General features: G+C 40.2%; 1 protein-coding gene across 2 annotated transcripts in view; it reads left to right on the forward strand.

Annotated features, from left to right (window-relative positions):
• The first annotated feature begins 13,643 nt into the window (after positions 1–13,643).
• Positions 13,644–18,448, forward strand: part of DEGS2 (delta 4-desaturase, sphingolipid 2) — a 29,471-nt gene continuing 24,666 nt past the window's right edge. For both annotated transcript variants that reach the window (XM_081949741.1, XM_081949742.1), the window contains exon 1: positions 13,644–13,791. In XM_081949741.1, coding sequence (XP_081805867.1) covers positions 13,710–13,791 — 82 coding nt within the window. In that variant the 5' untranslated portion in view covers positions 13,644–13,709. The remainder of the gene's footprint in view (positions 13,792–18,448) is intronic.

Raw genomic sequence — 18,448 nt, forward strand, 5'->3', positions numbered from 1 at the left:
AAGAACAGTCATCTTCCTTCTGTAAGTAGCTCTTTTATTGTTTTTGTACTTATTTTAATCTTATTGTAGTTCATCCATTGGGGCAAAGAATTCAGTGACATCTTCTTGGCCACTCCCGCCCAGTCACATGGCTGGCAAACCACTCCCACCCGGTCACATGTTCGGCAAGCCACTCCCACCCAGTCATGTGGCCGGCAATCCACTCCCACCAGGTCACATGGCCGGCAAGCCACCTCCACAAAGGAGGCCACACCACAGACTAGATTCCAAAACTTTTTGAAACCCACCACTGGTCCACTTGTCTGCATCAGGTCATGCATACACAAGCTCTCTCAGCTCCCTCCATTTTGACCAGTTTTCAGATATGTTCCCTGACTCTAAATCCAGGGAAGGAATGTTCTTTGTGTTGCTGTTTGCTGCCATGACTCTTCTCACTTTTGATGTTGTTTCAGTTATACCTAACCCATTTGTCGACACCACTACACCACTATATCATACACTACATGATCAACAAGGAATTCCCAGAGCCCCCCTTGAACACCCACTCAGGGACAGACAAGCTCCTGAGGAGGATTTTATGCAAAATGCTTACTTGTCGTATATTGAATCCTATCGAGCAGCCCATGGAAATCAACCGTTGCCTAGCTGCTGGATATGTAACTATGCTGTGGGTGAAGATAAGGTTATCTCCATGTTTGCCAGGCCCTTTCCAAAAGAGTGGTATAAACAGAGAGCGAAGAATAGCAGATTGAAATTTATTTCAGACTATTTCCTTCCCCCTGGTTATGATAGAGTCAATAGGGAGGAACCACCAACCAAGGCAATTCTCCTTCTCGACACAGGGAAGTGGGGTTATTGCTTTGAATCTGCAGGAGTTCTCACTAGGGACCGGCTCATCACCACTGTTGGATACAGCTCATGCACTTTCACTATTAAAGCCTCTGTTGAGTGGAGAGCGTTTCCTGTGGACAAAAATGTAAGATCATGTACATTTGCATTTCCCTGTACATATTTGCACAATGCCAAGTGGTACATCCCTTCTGAGGGGGACTCCTGCGCATATTCCCCATGGCACAAATATCTTTGTTTTGATCATTGGTTGTTGCACAATAAGGTATCCAAAAATGCGGGGATGTATCCGCTTCAGAGCAGGGAAATCCAGGGGTGGCAAAAGGGACCATACATTACTGCATGTTGTTGTAACTTCAACTCTACTGTGTGAATATTTGAGATCTGTGAAGATGAGGTTGCCATGAGCTGAAGCACAGGCAATGCATTGCCCCCATATCTCAGGCCTGTAGCACAAACATGGGACCAGGCAACCATCAAGGAGATTTTGGCCTTTGCACCTTTAAATTTTGTGTTTGGTATTACTGCTCCACAAGGGTCATACTTCATTTGTGGCACGTAGCATATCGTAAGGTTCCCCACAAATAGAAAGGCAGGTGCTACTTGGGTACAAGATTTCCTGCCCTTTTGCCTGTGATGGAACCTCAGAACCTTCCTGGATCTGGTTGCCCCTTCCATTCCCCTGGCATAACATCTTGGCTGATGCCACATCCCTAACCAGTGGGTGGAATACATTTGTTGGCTTGCTTATTAATTAATTAATTTATTTATTAAACTTCTAGACCGCCCCCTCTCCCCGAAGGGACTCAGGGCAGTGTACAGGTACAAATTTAAAAACCATAAACTCGACAATATACATAACTAAAATTGAATTAAATATCCCCTGTACAAATTTATAAAAATTAAAAACTTAGACCTTAAAACCAAATCATAAAATTTAAAAATGCAAACTGAGGTGGGAAAGCTGGAATTAGGCCAGGCCGGCTAGGTGAAACAGGTGAGTTTTGAGTTTCCGGCGGAAGGAGCGGAGGTCCGTAGTCGTTCTAATGTCAGGGGGAAGGTCATTCCAGAGGGTCGGGCCCATCACAGAGAAGGCCCTTCCCCTGGGCGTCGCCCACTGGCACAGCCTAGTGGACGGCACCTGGAGGAGTCCCTCTCTGTGTGAGCGAATCGGCCGAAGGGATGTATGGGGCAGGATTATCCCTCAGTTGGGTATCAACATGCTGTGAGAGCAATGCAAAAGATTCTCTTTACTCCTCGAATCCACTGCTAATGCCACCACTTTAGGCTTTGAGATAGTAGGAGCTGAAATTTCTGTGATGAGAACAACTGTTTTGCAAAATAGATAGGCTCTTGATATGATTCTTGCTAAGGAGAGGGGGTATGCAAGCTCATAGGGTCCTCTTTTTGTGGATATATACCCGACATAAATTGCAGTTTGTTCAACAATATCAACAAACTCCATCTCTCAGATGCTCAAAGAAACTGAAACAATATTGGAAGGCAAAATAACTATGATGGAGCTAACTGAAGCACTTAAGAAACAAAATAATGGAAAGGCCCCAGTCCTGGACGGCTTACCAATAGAATTTTACAAGATGTTTCAGGAATCATCGTCCCTCCCACTATTAGAACTTATGAATGAGATGATGTCTGAGACCAAGGTACCCAAATCATGGTTAGAAGCATATATTACACTTCTGCCAAAAGAGGAGGCTGATCTAACACAAATCAAGAACTACAGACCCATCTCCCTGTTAAACTCTGATTATAAGCTATTTGCAGAATGACTTAAAAAATATCTAAACAGTTTTATCCACCCTGATCAAAATCCACCCTGTCTCTTTTACCAAAGAGACAAATTAAAGATAATATGAGAATAATTTTGGACACTTTGGAGTACTATGAGGCGCACTCCGAAAAACAAGTGGCTTTGATGTTCTTAGACGCACAGAAAGTATTTAACAATGTGAACTGGTAATTTATGTTTCTACAACTGGAACAGATGAATTTTGGTAAGAAATTTACCCAAGTCATACAAACCATATACCACAAACAAACAGCAAAGATAATGATAAATGGAGAACTGAAGATTCTATCGAAATAAAGAGAGGAACGAGACAAGGCTGCCCACTATCACCTTTACTTTTTGTCTTAACATTAGAAGTTTTAAATAGAAAGATTAGAGAAGAGAAAGAAATAAAAGGAATGAAAATTTAAAAAGAAAAATATAAACTACAAGCATTTGCAGATGATTTGGTTTTTATCCTTGAGGACCCATTAGAAACTGCATCAAAATTTACAGAAAGAATAGAGGAATATGGAAAAGTAGCAGGCTTGAAAATAAATAAAGATAAAACGAAGATTCTGACAAATAATATACCACTGAGACAAAAGGAAGAATTGGCGGAAACTTTGGAGATTCAAGTTACAAATAAGGTTAAATATTTGGGGATATATTTAACTGCTAGATGTGGTACACTTAAAGAGAACAACTATCTTAGACTCAAGCAGCAGATTGCGACTGATTTAATGAAATGGGAAAACTTACATTTATCAATGATAGGGAGAATATCTACAATCAAAATGAACATTTTACCCAGAATACTATATTTGTTCCAGACAATCCCAATTAGATTGGGGAAATACTATTTTGATGAAGTAAATAAAATAGTGTTGAAATTTATCTGGCAAGGGAAAAAAGCAAGAATAAAATCAAAATTGTTACAAGACACTAGAATAAGAGGAGGATTGGGCCTACCTGACTGGGAATTATATTACCAGGCAACAAACTTGATGTGGGTTAAGGAGTGGATAACATTAAGAAATTCTAGAATATTGACTGTAGAAGGACATGATTTGCTGTTGGGATGGCATGCTTTTTTATGGTATAAGGGAACTAAAACACAGGGTTATTTTAAAAGACACTACATACATAAAGTAGAATAAAATATGGATTAAAATATAAGAATGAAGACTTGGCATAAAAGGGACAGTTAGAAGCTTGCTTAAAGGGACAGGAAAATGTCATCAGCCTTCAACAACAACATGTTTCAACAAACGTCCCTATGTCAAAAGTCCAAAACAACAAGGTTTAAATAAAGTTCATTAATGTCACATAGTCCATACCTGTAACAAAAGGAGAAGTAAGACTCCCATCTCCTTATAAGCCTTTTTCCTCACAGTAACCAATAAGAAATGAGTTAAGTGTTTCTGTGTTAGGCTGTCTTTGAGAATGTATAAGAATGTGTGCTTCGATAATGAAGGTTGTTCAGAATTTGCAATGTTAGCCATGTGCTAGCTTTCTGAACCTGGCTGCCAAATAAACTCCTCCTCTATTTTGAGAAGTCTAAAGCCTGTCATTTTCTGCAACAACTAGAGGCTTTGTTACTAAATTGGGAGAAGATCAAAAGGCAATATTACCTAAAAATTCCAGTCTGGCTATCAACTATTGAAGCTTTTTCATATCCAATAATATATAAAAAGGAACAAACAGATATGGTGAAATATTGAATAGAGAGGGTGACCTTAAATCTATGCAAGAGTTGTAACAGGAAAAAATAGGAATGAATTGGTTTACATATGTGCAAATACAATCTAGATATGATAAAGATAATAAAATGGAAGGTTTCTATGATAAAATGACTGAATTAGATAAAATTTTGACAGGTACTGATGAAAAAGTAATTAAAAAATTATATGGACATCTACTAGAGGTTAAGCTAAAGGAAGAACGAGTCAAAGAAACCATGATAGCTTCGGGGGGAAATTTTGGACATGGGACTGAATTAGAGAAATGGCAGAAATTGTGGTCTCAAAATTATAAAATGACAATGTCAACAGCCTATAAGGAAAATTTATATAAGATGTTTTACAGGTGGCATCTACTCCCAACGAGAATAGCAAGAATGTTCAAGAACAAGTCAGAAAAGTGTTGGAAATGTCATCAGACACCGGGCTCATATTACCATATGTGGTGGACTTGCATAAAAGCTAAAAGATACTGGACTAAAATCCACACGTGGTTGGAGAAAATGATACAAAAACACATAGACCTTAAGCCAGATATTTTTTTTTATTGGGAATTATACCAGAAACATATAACAAAGATTTGAAATATTGGATTGTAAATGTTTTAACAGCAGCTAGAATTGTATTTGCAAAAAATTGGAAAAAGGAGAAAATACCAACGCAGGAGGAAGTTATTCGAAAAATAATGGAATGTGTTGAAATGAGTAAATTGACATTTGAAATTAGAGAACAAGAAGATGTACAATTTTATAAGATATGGGACTTGTTTTATCAATGGCTAAATAAAAAAACATGGAAATGAAAAATGTTGGAGAAGCTTTTCATATTGTAAGAATAATAGAATAGGATAGGTGATACTATAAAAACATATTATTATTAAATAGACTAACAATGATGTAATGGAATATTGGTATATACATGAATCGAATATCTAGAACATTTCGTTTAAAATGAAGGAATAACAAATATAGTTGAACATATGATGTACAATGATAACAATGTACCTATGTATACTCAATGGATAATCTGTGATTCTATATACAATTGAAAGTAGTTATGCATAAATATAAAATGTTGGAGAATTCTTTCATATTGCAAAAATAATATAATGAGATATAAAGACATATTATTAAATAGACAAATAAGGATGCAATGGAATATTGGTATATATGTGAATCTAGTTTCTAGAATATTTGTTTAAAATGAAGGAATATCAATTATAACTGAACAATATGATGTATAATGATAATAATGTACCTATGTATGCTTGATGGATAATCTGTGACCTTATATACAGTTGAAAGTGGTGATGCACAAATGCTTGTAACCTAACGACATGCTATATGTAATTGAAGAGGGTTTTATGTTTCATGTTTTGTGTGTCTTTGTTTGTTTAAAAATAAAAAACTTAAAAAAAAACTCTTTCAGGCCATAATAGACTTTAAAACAGGTCCCATGAACCCTTATGGGTCCTTTACTGAGGAAGGGTATTTGGGAGTGTTCGGTGGGATTTTTTTCTGGGTTAGGAGGGAAGATCCTGCTCTGTCTGATATCCCTTTTGGCTATCGTGTTTCTATCATGCATCATTATTATTGTGATCAAGCAGTGCGTGTCTACCATTAGATCAAAGACTTCTCCTACTCCTCTTATGACCGTCACTGCTCCTGCAGTGGCTAGTGATGTGGGGAATTGCTCCTTGCTGGAAGCTAGCAGGAGATGTTCCATTGGATTGCTTTCCTACGAACACTCAAAAAAAGTCTGTGGGATCTACACAGGAGGCTGGGGCCTCCCTTGGTGGCCTTGTAGTTTCTAGCAACTCTGATTGTGTTACCATGAAGAAGGCCATTGCTTCCCAGCCAGACCTTGCTGGCCATGAAGACAGGTGTTATGCAGCCATGAATGTTTCTAGCCAGATTAAATAGCCTTAGTTTATTGCACTCTCATATGCACTCTCATATAGTTGGCATTTCTGCTTGTAACTATGTAATCTAAGTACATTCCTCCTTCATCTTACATGAAGAATGTCTTCATTATTACAGCTGACGTTGTCCTCCAGGACAAACAGGAGGGGGTGTGAGAAAAAAAAATCCTCCTGTATCTATATTGCTTGATTCTACACCTACACTCCTGTAGGCCTGTGCCTTTATTAGGAGGTTTATAAATTGGCATATTATAGCGTGTACTAAAACCTGCAGATAAAATTGTAATTCTTATTGTGAAAGCCTTATAATAGGCAGCATAAAATCAGTTTTGTAATATTTTAAAAATAGACTGGGACATCAGGTGAATGAGGAAGTGAAAGTGCAGGGAGCAGGAAATCTCAGATTGCACATTAAAGTACAGTAGAAGGAAGAAAAAGAGGAAGTTAACTCTGATAATATTCCAGGTAAACAGAGGAGATGTGAAAAAGGTATAAAAATGAAGGTTTGTGATCATGTCGAGGCCATTGAAGGTAGCTGCTCCTCACTGGACATAGCTGCTATCTCTGACCCATGTAGATGGAAGACTAGCCTTAATATGGTTCAACATCAGTCTCTCAAAACATTTCATGACAACAGTTGTTAAAGCTACTGGTCTATAATCATTAAGAGATACCACTACTGTCCGCTTAGGGACTGGCACTATAATGGATGCCTTGAGGCAGGTAGGGATGGAGCACCGCAACGGGGATACAACTCGTCCCATGATTCCATCAGGCCCAGCTGTCTTCCGGATGTTAACATTCTGGAAAGCGCGTCTCACATCAGAGATCTGCAGTAGAAGTGGTTGTCTATCACTGGTAGATGTTAGTGGTGTACTATCAGTGGTAGATGCTGGAATGATGGTTGTTCCTGTTTCAAAACGGCTGAAAAACTGATTTAGCTGCTCAGTCAAAGAATCACTACTACTAGACAAACTATTTTTATTGCTTTGCCCCATGATTTGTCGCAGACCTTGCCACACCCAACAAGAGTGCGAGTTCTCAAAAAGATGTTCAATCATCCGTCTGTACACAGCTTTAGCATCCCTGATAGCCTTTTTCAATTTAGCTCTTGCCTCGCTATATTGTAGCACATCACCAGAATGGAAAGCAGCATTTTGATATAAAACAGTACTGTTGAAGTGAAAGTATCAATATTGTCCTCCTCAAGCAGTGCCCAATCAATGCTCAAAAGCAATCTTGAAGTTGTTCCAATGCACCCACTGGCCACAGTTGTATTTCTCTAATCGATGGCCTGATTCTGTTGACAAGAGGTATGTATGACGGGATCAAGAACAAAGATACATAACCTGACTCCCAGGTGGGGTAAAGGCATACAGTAGTCCTGTATCCATGCATGATGTTACTATATACCTGATCCAAGGTATTTTCCCCTCTAGTGGAACAGTCTACATACTGAGAGACCTTAGGGAGGACAGCCTTTAAATTGGCTTGATTGAAATCACCTGCAACCACCAGCACTGTTGCTGTTTGCTAATAGCAGTTAACAGGTGACTCATGGTTGTAGTCACATTAGCATCAGGAAGTATATCTACTGCAGTTCTTATTACAATATTAAAGTCACAAGGCAGATAAAAGGGGCGGCATTTCACTGCTAAATACTCCAGATCAGGAGAACAGTGAGTGTCCATTATTTTAACATTTGTGCTCCAGTTGTTATTTGTGTAAACACAAAGCCACCCCTCTTTTGCTCTTCCTGGAGATAATGGTTCTATCCGTTTGATATACTGAGCATCCTTGTAATTCGATAGCCTCCCCTGGAATGGTAGGGTCAAGTCATGTCTCTGTAAAGACCATAACACAACAGTCCCGAATGAGGGAATGTTTTTAGTTCATTTACAGAACTTTTTGCACTTACTGCATGTGTTTAAATGGTTTTACTTGTTCATCTCTTTCCTGAAGTATGTGAATCCAGCTCCCTTTTCTCATCTGTGATATCCCCATACTATTACTAGTTTATCTGTTTAGTAATTGCAATACTGATGTGTTGTTGTTTTTTTCCAAACTCTGCCTACAAGCCTTTCCTGGTAAGATCACCCACAAAAGGAGGGAGGGGGCCTTGTTCTCATGTTTTCAGCCTTGTACAGACAACTCTGCAACCTGTGGAAGCACAGCACACGGTTCTAGTTGCTGCCTCTAGAGGAGACCTCCCATTCATTTGAGCCAGAGAATTTGGTTTGGATCCAGCCCTCCACTAGAAAGTCATCACAGCAACCAGAGTGGAGCAGACCTTCTCAAGCCTGACTGACCAGCCTTACCAACAAGCATGTCACCCGGCAGACACGAAAGAAAGGACCCTGAGATGGACAAGTAAAAACCAAAAGACTCTTTTCAATCCCCAGAAGATAGCTGGAAAAACTATGGGGGAAGGTGAAAATTGATTGTAAGGTTTTCTTTTTTGTCTCATTTATATTGTAATCCGTTTAATGTACTCATGTAAGAATTGTGTTTGGGAGTGGTTGCCACAGCAAGTTCTGAACACTTAGGATTTCGGTCTGGTGGGAGGGAAATTTGTCCCAAGCAGTCACTCACTGCTAATCCCACGGGGGAGGGGCATCCCCTCTCAGGCAGTTCCCTCACTTGAAGAGACAGCAGAAAAGAGATCTCCAAAACCCAAGCCCTGACTGTGACTCACAAATGCTACTGCCCAGTAAAGCAGGATATGTTCCACTAATGGTCTCATTAGTAGAAGTCCCTGGGATCATTGTGTGTAATTTTAAAAGTACTGAATAGCCTGTATTGCACAGTGGCTAACCTCTATTTGGTGTCACAAAATAAGAGCAAGGGCAAGTTCAAGAAACAACCCTTGAAATGGGCAGCCTGTAATTTAAATCAAAACCATAGCTTTGAAGAATTTTGGGACTTGTGCTTGCTTGAAACCTGACTGGAAGTGCACAGAAAGTGATATCTGACACCTGAAAATAATTGGCATAGAAAATTGGATATTGTAAATTTCTTTCAATAACTTTTGCCCGGGCTGCTAAACCTTCATGGTTGAAAACTCTCTTTTGGGAGCCACGGAAGGAATCCTTCTTCTGCTGCCTTTATCAATGCCTTCCCCTTTGCATAAAAAAAAAATTAAAAGCACCCATTGAGTCTCCCTTATCTGATTAATTTTTAACCTTTTGCCAAGAACATGTGTGTTCCAGCCACATATTTTGGCAAAAAGAGGGGATCGTAAGAAGTTAGCACCCACCCATATCCTAGAAAAATAAAATATTCTAGAAAATAATAAAAAGGTAGAATATTATATTTTCCTGGATGAGAAATGGAGAAACAGTTTTTAGGCAGGAAACAGACTCACTCTTAAAGCCCCATCATCCTCAATAGTCCACATAGCAGATGTCCGCACTTAAGAGCTAAAGAGATAGCTATGTCTATCCATATGCAAATGCCCTCACCCAAGATGCAACAAAGGTAGGATTAGCCCTCTACCCATCTTACCACATGGCACCTGGGAAGATTACATAACCCTGCAAGGGTCAACCAAGCCTGGGACTCAGAAAGCCTACAGAGTTGTCCCTGCATGGACCCATGGGAGTCTGACAACCAATCAAAATACAAGTTCATGTTCAAAGCCCAGAGAGGTTATAAACCTCAGGCAATCTCAGCATCTCTCCCCATTTTTTCTTCTTCACCCAACATCTTCAAGGCATGCGATCCTGTCCACCATTAAAAGCATCTGTCCAAACAGCCACCATGTTTTCAGTGTCTTTCTCTCCACTTGGAACTGAACCCAGAAGGACATTTCTTCCAACATTGCTGAACTCAAAGTTGTGGAGTCACCCCAGTAATATAAGTAGAATCAAAGAGGTTCCATCTAGTTGAAATAAAATTGAGATTTGTATATGTTTTTTTTAAAAAAAGAACTTCTCATTTTGTAGAAGAACATGAAAATATTTTTATACATCTCAAAAATATATTTTAATTTGAGAACTCTTTCTTATACATGGCATATATAGATTTGGAGAGGGAAAGGAGATGTAGGGAATGTAGATGTATATAGATGTGAGGGAAAGGGGATCAAGACTACACCAAACTCACCTAGCTAGATGTGCACCTAAGATAAGATTAGAATTCATGATCTTTCCATTTCTAGCCTGGTGCATTTATCTACACCCAACAGGCTCTTAATTTTGGCATACTTTCCTAATACACATCTCTAAAAGATAGGGCCATGCCAATATATGTAATGTGCTTGCATTTTCTTCCTTCTTTCAGCCATTTGATGTTCCATAACTGATTCAGAGTGACATTTCTGACTTTGCTTGTATTTTTCGTCAACTTTGTAGGGGAAAGGAACAGCATTCAGTTGTCAAGGCATAAAGGGAAGCTCTGGAATGTCAATCCCCCCCCGCCAGACTCAAAGTAATGTCTAACAAGTTTCGAATTGTGTTATACTTCTTTTTCTCTATTAATTTTGATGGAGACTTTTCCAGAAAGAGGATTTGCCATATTTTGCTATTGCAAGTAGTGGTGAAATTGACTAATATTGTCTTCACAGCTCTATGTCATATACCATATTTTTCAGAGCATAAGATGCTTTTTCCCTCAAAAAAGAGGATGAAAATCTGGGTGCGTTTTGTACATTAAATACAGCAATTTTGGCCTCCCGAAACTCCACCCTTTTGCAAAAATGGCTGTGTATAGCCTTTAGGAGGTTTCTAGAGTGCTCCTGGGGGCTGGGGAGGGCACAAATGAGCAAAAATTGGGCTGTTTTTTACTCGTTTTTGCCCCCCAAGACTCCAGGAGCCTAAAGGCTATGCATGCCCTTTTTTCACAAAAAACAGGCCTGTTTTCACCAGAAATGTGCCATTTTTTGCTCCCCTGGTGCCTTTAGGAAGCTCTACAAGCCTCCTAAAGGCTATACCTGCCCTTTTTTTGACAAAAAACAGGCCTGTTTTTGTGAAAAAATGGGCCATTTTTGGGAGGTCTGCAGAGTGCAAAACCTGTTTTTTTTATTTGCCTCTTCAAAATCATGATGCATCTTATACTCCAAAAAATATGGTAATTTCCTCCAAGTCTGTAGAGATTCTCAGTCATCCAGGTCATGGTTGTCCCAAAGGTGCTTTTTCAAAAGCCAACTGGACTTTCTTGTTTTTTCTTTTGAAGAAGTTTCATTTCTCATTCAAGAAACTTCTTCAGCTCTGACAGAACAGCGGGGAATGGAAGGATTTACATTCCTTGCAGACCAGCTGGTCATTTGTCTCCTTTTGGAGGGTCTTTGAAACACTTGGGAGGTTTTTCTGCATCCTCAGGGTCCCCCCGGGTAGTGCTCCTGGTTCCTGTAGTTTGCAATTTCCAGAGAAAAAATAGCAGACTACAGGAACTAGGAGCGCTACTCAGGTGACCCCGAGGACACAGAAAAACCTCCAAGTGTTTCAGTAACCCTCTAAAACAGCAGTGTCAAACTCATGTCATCACGTGACATATCATGATTCCCCCCCCTTTCACTAAACTGGGGGTGGGAGTGGCCAACGTGAGATGCATCCAGCCCATGGGCCATGGGTTTGATACCCCTGCTCTAAAAGGGTACAGATTACCAGCTGTCTGCAAGGAATATAAATCCTTCCATTCCCCACTATCCAGTCAGAGCTGAAGAAGCTTCTTGGATGAGAAGCAAAATGTCATCAAAAGAAAAAACAAGAAAGTCCAGTTGTCTCCTGAAAAGCGTCTTTGGGATAATTTCCTACAGTTATTATTCATATTTATGGGGCCAATTCTGCAAACTAAGCAGGAAATTACTTTTTGGCTGGATCCCAAAAAAGAAACCATAGAAAGCAAAACAAGTCACGTTTTCACATTTTTGCTTCTTAGGTGGATTCTTAGGTGGAAAACTGATTAATTGCAGCTCGTACCAGTGGTGGATCAGGAAGCCGAGCAGCATGCTTTGATCGGAGCCAATCTGATAAATGACAGTCCCCTTTGATGTTATTGTAGGAAGTTATCACCCAGCCCTCTCCCCGAAAAAAGTGAAATATCCTAGGAAATACTGAAAAGGCAGAAAATTTCTCTGGATGTAAAAAAGGAAGAAACATATTATAAAGACAGAGTAGCTCCCTGCAGCTTCCTGCCCATCCCCCTTTGTCAATGGGCCATTGCCCAAGCCAGTCCCTTTACATAATAAAGAGTTCTCCCCTTCAGCTCCAAAGTGATGGGATTAAGGCATGATCAGCCTTTACTCACTCACTGCAGCTTGTCTTCCGCCCTACTTCTCTTTTTCTCCACCAACATTGAAGCATGTGATCACCTTTTCTGTTCAGGACTCAAGCCATGTGGTCCTGTCCACCATTAAAACCATCTTTCCAAGCAGCCTCCATGTCTCCAGTGTCTTTTTCCCCACTTGGAGCCGAGCCCAACATTATCTTTGACATCCTCCTCAGGAAGATTCCTACAGGATCATATATCTAGATCCCATATGAATTTCTTCTCCAGTTCTGGACTGTTCATAACATTGTTTTTATAATTTACAACCATGCTAATCTGAAGATTTTTTTTTTGCAGAAGTCATTTTAATTGTGGCACACTTCTGCATTCTTCTTGCACCAGAATGCAATTGCTTCATATTTTGGGAATCTAACTGATAAACTACTTAAACCAAGAGCCACACCACTATAAGGCATTCCACAACCCACACTGGCTCCGATCCCTAATCAAGCAGGACAGGATTCCCTCTATCCTTCTTCCAAGGAGGTGGAGTTTCCTACTCCTCCCAAGCCTTGTGTTGTCCATCAGCCCAGCTGTTTCTTGCTCACTCCTTGGTCACCTCCTACTAACTCCTCAGTCACTTCACTCTACAGTTACCAAGCCCCCTCTTGTCTATGGAGCTTCTCAGTCATCCAGGTTATGGTTGTCCCAAAGGTGCTTTTTTCCCAGAGCCAAAGAAACTTCTTCCAGGAGAAGCGAAACGCCTTCAAAGTTAAACCAGAAAGTACAGTTGCCTCTTGAAAAAAAGCACCTTTGGGACAAGCACCTTTGTTTTTGCACCCCCCGCCCCAATGTTCCTCCAGAATTGCTGAGCCCAAGCTAACAGCCTCCTGCTTTGTGCTGGCCAGGAGCAGTGACTCTTAAACGATGGACGTTCACTACCCTGCGCCTAAGGAAGCGGGGTGGGGGGTTCCGATCAGCCGGCAAAGGAGGACGCCTCGCCGGCTCCCCTGAACGCGGGGGGGGGGGGGCTGACTTAGCAAAGTCAGGTTACCTGGGCGGGCCTGGGAGCTCGGTGGCTGAAGTTCCGTGGGGTGTGGTCTGCCTTCAGGCTGCTCCGGGCTGATATAAGGTGCCTCGCTGTAGCGCGCTTTTCTGTTCAGCACCAGAGGCCAATTTGCTTAGTGCTATAGTAGTAGGGATGGGGAACCAAGTCGCCCGCGAGGATTTCGAGTGGGTTTACACCGACCAGCCCCATACGCAACGGAGGAAGGAGATTTTGGGTAAGTCAGGATTGAGGCTCTGGCTTAACGTTTCGAAAAAACGAGGTGGAGGCGCTCGTCCACCTTTCTTTCCCCTCTTAAGTGCGAAGAGTTGCCGTTTATTCCCAGTTGGCGGTCGGTTCGATCACTTGGGATGACATAGGACCGCTGCTGGATTTCTCCTCATGGCTTCTTGTTCTTCCCATTCTCCCTCTCGCTTCCCCCTCCCCTTGCAAACCCTTTAGTCGAGTTTGTCTTCTGGCGTCCGTGAGGAGCCTTAATAATTTCCTCAGCATCAAGGAGGAACTGCTTTGCAGGACACCTTTGTAGTTTCCCAACTAATACAGAAGCCTGGGTTCCTTATTCAATTACTGATCAGCTCCAGACCTGCTTAGTTTGATGCCCTATGATGGGCTGGGTGCTGCAGGATAATTTTCTTGGTGTGTGTTTGAGAGAGGGAGAATGAGAGAGGGAGGTAGAGGGGAGGGAAGGAGAATGAGAGAGGGGGGAGGGAGGGAGGGAGAGAGAGAGGCACACACTATATGGGACTTTTTCTAACTTGAAGAGCTTTTCAGCATTGCAAAACATTATATCAACCCCTATGGTGGACATCAAAAAAAACCCTGCTAAATAGATACTTTTAACTGGTGTAATTTTGCTGATACCACAGTACAAAGGATGGGTTTTATATCATATCATTGATGGCTGGATTATGCAAGCAGGCAGGGAGGGAGAGGGAGAGGGAGAGGAAGGGAGAGAGAGAGGAAGGGAGGGAGGGAGAGAGAGAGAGAGAGAGAGCGAGAGCGAGAGAGAGAGCGAGAGAGAGAGAGAGAGAGAGAGAGAGAGAGAGAGAGATCTGGGCCATGGAGATAAAATATTTTTAAGGTTTTAAACCAGTTTGCTGTGTAGACTCTACTTCCTTCACAAATGAATCTTCAACAGGATTGCTCGTAATAGGGATCAGATGCAAGGGTTTTGTGTTTCTTTTTTGGTGGACTATGGGGTAGGCAAGAGAAGTCTAGTGGGCTCAATGATTCCTCTTTGTTGCAGGCATGCTGAACAACAACTAAACCCGCTATCCTTTGTAGTATAATTAAAACAAATAGAAAGGAGTGACACAGAGTCAGAGGGTCTCAGAGCAAGTTTTTGAAAGAAAGATCTCCAAATGTAGCAAAGCTGGTTTATTATCAGATTTTGAAAAAAAGCAAAACAGCTTTCCTTCTAAGGAACCAATGCCCCATATTTTCTTATTTCCTCCCCTGGCCCATTATTAAAACCATACTTTCCATTTTAAAATGAACCTAAACCTTTCTCCTTCATTCTATTCTCCCTCTTTTTGGATTATTTTTGTCCCAAATAAATTCCTTGATACATTTCGGATCCCTAATCCTATCATGTGAGATGGTTACTGAGATCTAGTCTAGCAACACCTAAGGGACTAGATGAAACAATGATGAGGCTTGCTACCTTTTTAAAATAAATAATATTATTTTTATCTAGTCTTCTTCCTCCGAAAAGCTCATTTTATGCAGTTCTCTATCCATTTCTTTTTACTGCACAGCAGTTCTGTGGGATGAGTTAGCTGAATAGTCATGGCCACAAGCTAGGGACCCATGATCCTCCTCTGATTAACATGACGTCCTTTGTTTTTTTTCATAGCAGGTTAAATGACTATGTATTGCACACTCAAAGTCCTTTCTGAACTGGCACCAATTGTACAAATTCCTTTCACTTACCACCTTTCTTTTTTGTTTATGAAAAACGGTTCTCCTTTGGTTGCACTAAAGGATATTGTGCAAAATTCCTACCTGCAGCAACTTTGTCAAACCGTATTCTTTTCCAAGGGGCAACTTGTTCTCTTTTAATTCCATCTGCCTCATTTAGTAGGCAGAAGCCTGTGTCAAATACACTAACTTTGAAATGGGTTGACTTGCATTTAAATTTCTGCATTTAAGGCATACTCTATAGTCATCATGTGTCCAATCTCTTATCTCTCGTGGTTCTTGTGACTAAATCGGAGCCCCTTTTTATTTTTACAGGCTTAAGTAAATGTAGCAGAGTGTTTGTAATTCTGGAAGGTTCCGTCCAGGGGTGGGTTGCTGCAGGCATTACTGCTGGTTCGGTGCATGTGCAATTTTGTGCACATGCGCAGTTGACCATAAATCGGTTTGTGCATGCACAGAAAATTAAAAAAATGGGGGAGAAGGCCACACTGACTGGGGAACCAGTTCGGAGGTGTGGCAGGCCTGGGTCTCTACCAGTTCCAGTGACCCAGGCTGGCAAACCACTACCAGTTCAACCGAACTGGTCTCAACTGGTAGGAACCCAGTTGTTCCGTCCTGTTTGACTCGTGAAATAAGCTAATTTAAAGTTCTCCCAAGTATCTCACACACCATTCCCATACCCTCTTGTTGACTGGAAGTGGTAGGAGTTTTAATCCACCATCTCTGGAGGGTGATAGGTCAAGGAAGACCAAACTAAGTGCTTAGGGCTGTGCATGTTGGATGATTGTGTAATACACATGTTCCTTGTTCCGTCCCTTGGGGCATTTTCTTATATTCCCTTCCCAGCATGGCTAACCTGATAATGAACCCCTGTCAGGAAAGTATGTCAGAGGCTCCTCTTTACTTCATCACTTCATCATTAGCTCAGACCAAGAAGCATCTACTCCAAGGTGTAAGGAAAACTTCCTGTGGAGACCGTAACAACCAAGCAGTCACTTCTTCCCCAGAATACTTCTTTCCCTTCATCTCAGGTAGTAGCTAGTGTTTTTTGCCCTAAACAATTTTGGATAATTTTGAAGTTCTTGAAGTTTTAGGGGATGAGCCTCAGTGGGGCAGTCGTTAGAGTGCAGTACTGCAGGCTACTTCTGCTGGCTGCCTGCAATTTGGCAATTCAAATCTCACCAGGCTCAAGGTTGACTCAGCCTTCCATCCTTCCGAGGTGGGTAAATGCACTTAGCTGCATTTATTCACTTAACAACTGTGATGAAATGGGATACAATTCATTTAACAACTGCCTTGCTTAGCAATGGAAATTTTGGGCTCAACTGTAATTGTAAGTTGGGGACTACCTGTATCCCTTTTTAAGTTTTCAAAAAACAGCAGCGAAGCAACCTGAAATCTAAAAACTGATTTGAGTTACTCTATTCCCTACATTAGAGGAAACTGATACAGCATTAGGCTTGATAGCATACCGGTAATAATGAGCGAGATTGGCCAAAATGTACCCAAATCTATCCCCTAATTGTTGGAGATGCAATCACAAGCCTGGAACATTTTATCACATGTGGTGGACACGCGCCATCACAAGGAAGTACTGGTGCAAAATTCGAAAGTGGTTAGAAGAAATTACTGAGCGAAAAATAGAACTCAAACCAGAAACATTCTTATTAGGACTACTGGATCAAAAAATGGACAAACAATCTCAATACATAATCATACACATACTCACTGCAGCCAGGATTGCCTTCGCACGAAATTGGGAAAAAATTAATACACCCTCAGATGAAACTATAATCAGGAAAATACTTGAATGTGCAGAAATGGACAAAATGACAATAGAACTAAAAGAAAGAGAAGACTCGGACTTATATAAAGGAATAAAATGTACATGTGGCTACAAATCAGAAGCCAAAACAGGAAATAGAGAATACAAATAGATGGAGATACAAATAATGAATATTACTATAAGTGTTAATATTATACTTGTTACATCATAGGACAAGATTATAGTAATAGGAAGGCAATGCAGAAGGGAGAATTATAAAAGCTAAGCAGGAAAGCTGATATTGAAAGCTGTAAAATTACTCTATATTGTTATGTATGTTCCGTGTTTTGTTTTGTTTTATTGTGTTTTTTTCCTTGTGTATTTTTTTTACTGTTTTTAAAGATTAAAACATTCAATGAAAATTAATTTTAAAAGAATGAATGAGACCTTCAAATTCAAACTATTTATTAGTAATTTTATTATTTACAATTAAAATGATAAAAACTAATACAAAATAAAGAAAAAAACACAAAAATAGAAAAATAGAAAATAAAAAATTAAATATAGTAAAGAAAAAGAAAACATATATATAGAAATTACTTCCCTGTTCATCACAGCAAGTATAAACAATTTTACCATAGTAATTTATCACCTCTTCAACAAATGATTTCTTTCCATGTCTCTTATCTAGATATAAATCCTTAAAGCCTTGTTCAGTTTGGATAGCAAAAGTCCAGTACTAATTACTAAAGATAATATGTCTATTTTAACCTATATATTTTATTATTGATATTATTTTATATCTTATATAGGGCAGTGTGGTCTAGTGGTTATGCATCAGGCTAGGAAATAGGAGACCATGAGTTTTAGTCCTTTCCTTAGCTGTGAAAGCCAGCTGGGTGACTTTGGGCCAGTTGCTCTTTCTCAGCCCAACTTGTGGGGAAAATAGAAGGAGGAAAGTGTATTGGATATATTTGTTAACCTTTTAATTTTTTTTTCATTTCAATTTTTTTAATTTCAAAGATAGAATATTACATATAAGAAGAACAATTACAAACTTAGTAAAAAAAAAAAAAGCCCAAAAATTACAAACAAGGGAAAAAGAAAAAAAGAAAAGGAAAAAAGAAGTGTACACAACAGAGGTGGTATTCAGCAGGTTCTGACCAGTTCTGGAGAACTGGTAGCAGAA

The sequence above is a fragment of the Natrix helvetica genome (assembly GCF_964273705.1).
Source record: "Natrix helvetica genome assembly, chromosome: 1".
Taxonomy (NCBI): Eukaryota; Metazoa; Chordata; class Lepidosauria; order Squamata; family Natricidae; genus Natrix; species Natrix helvetica.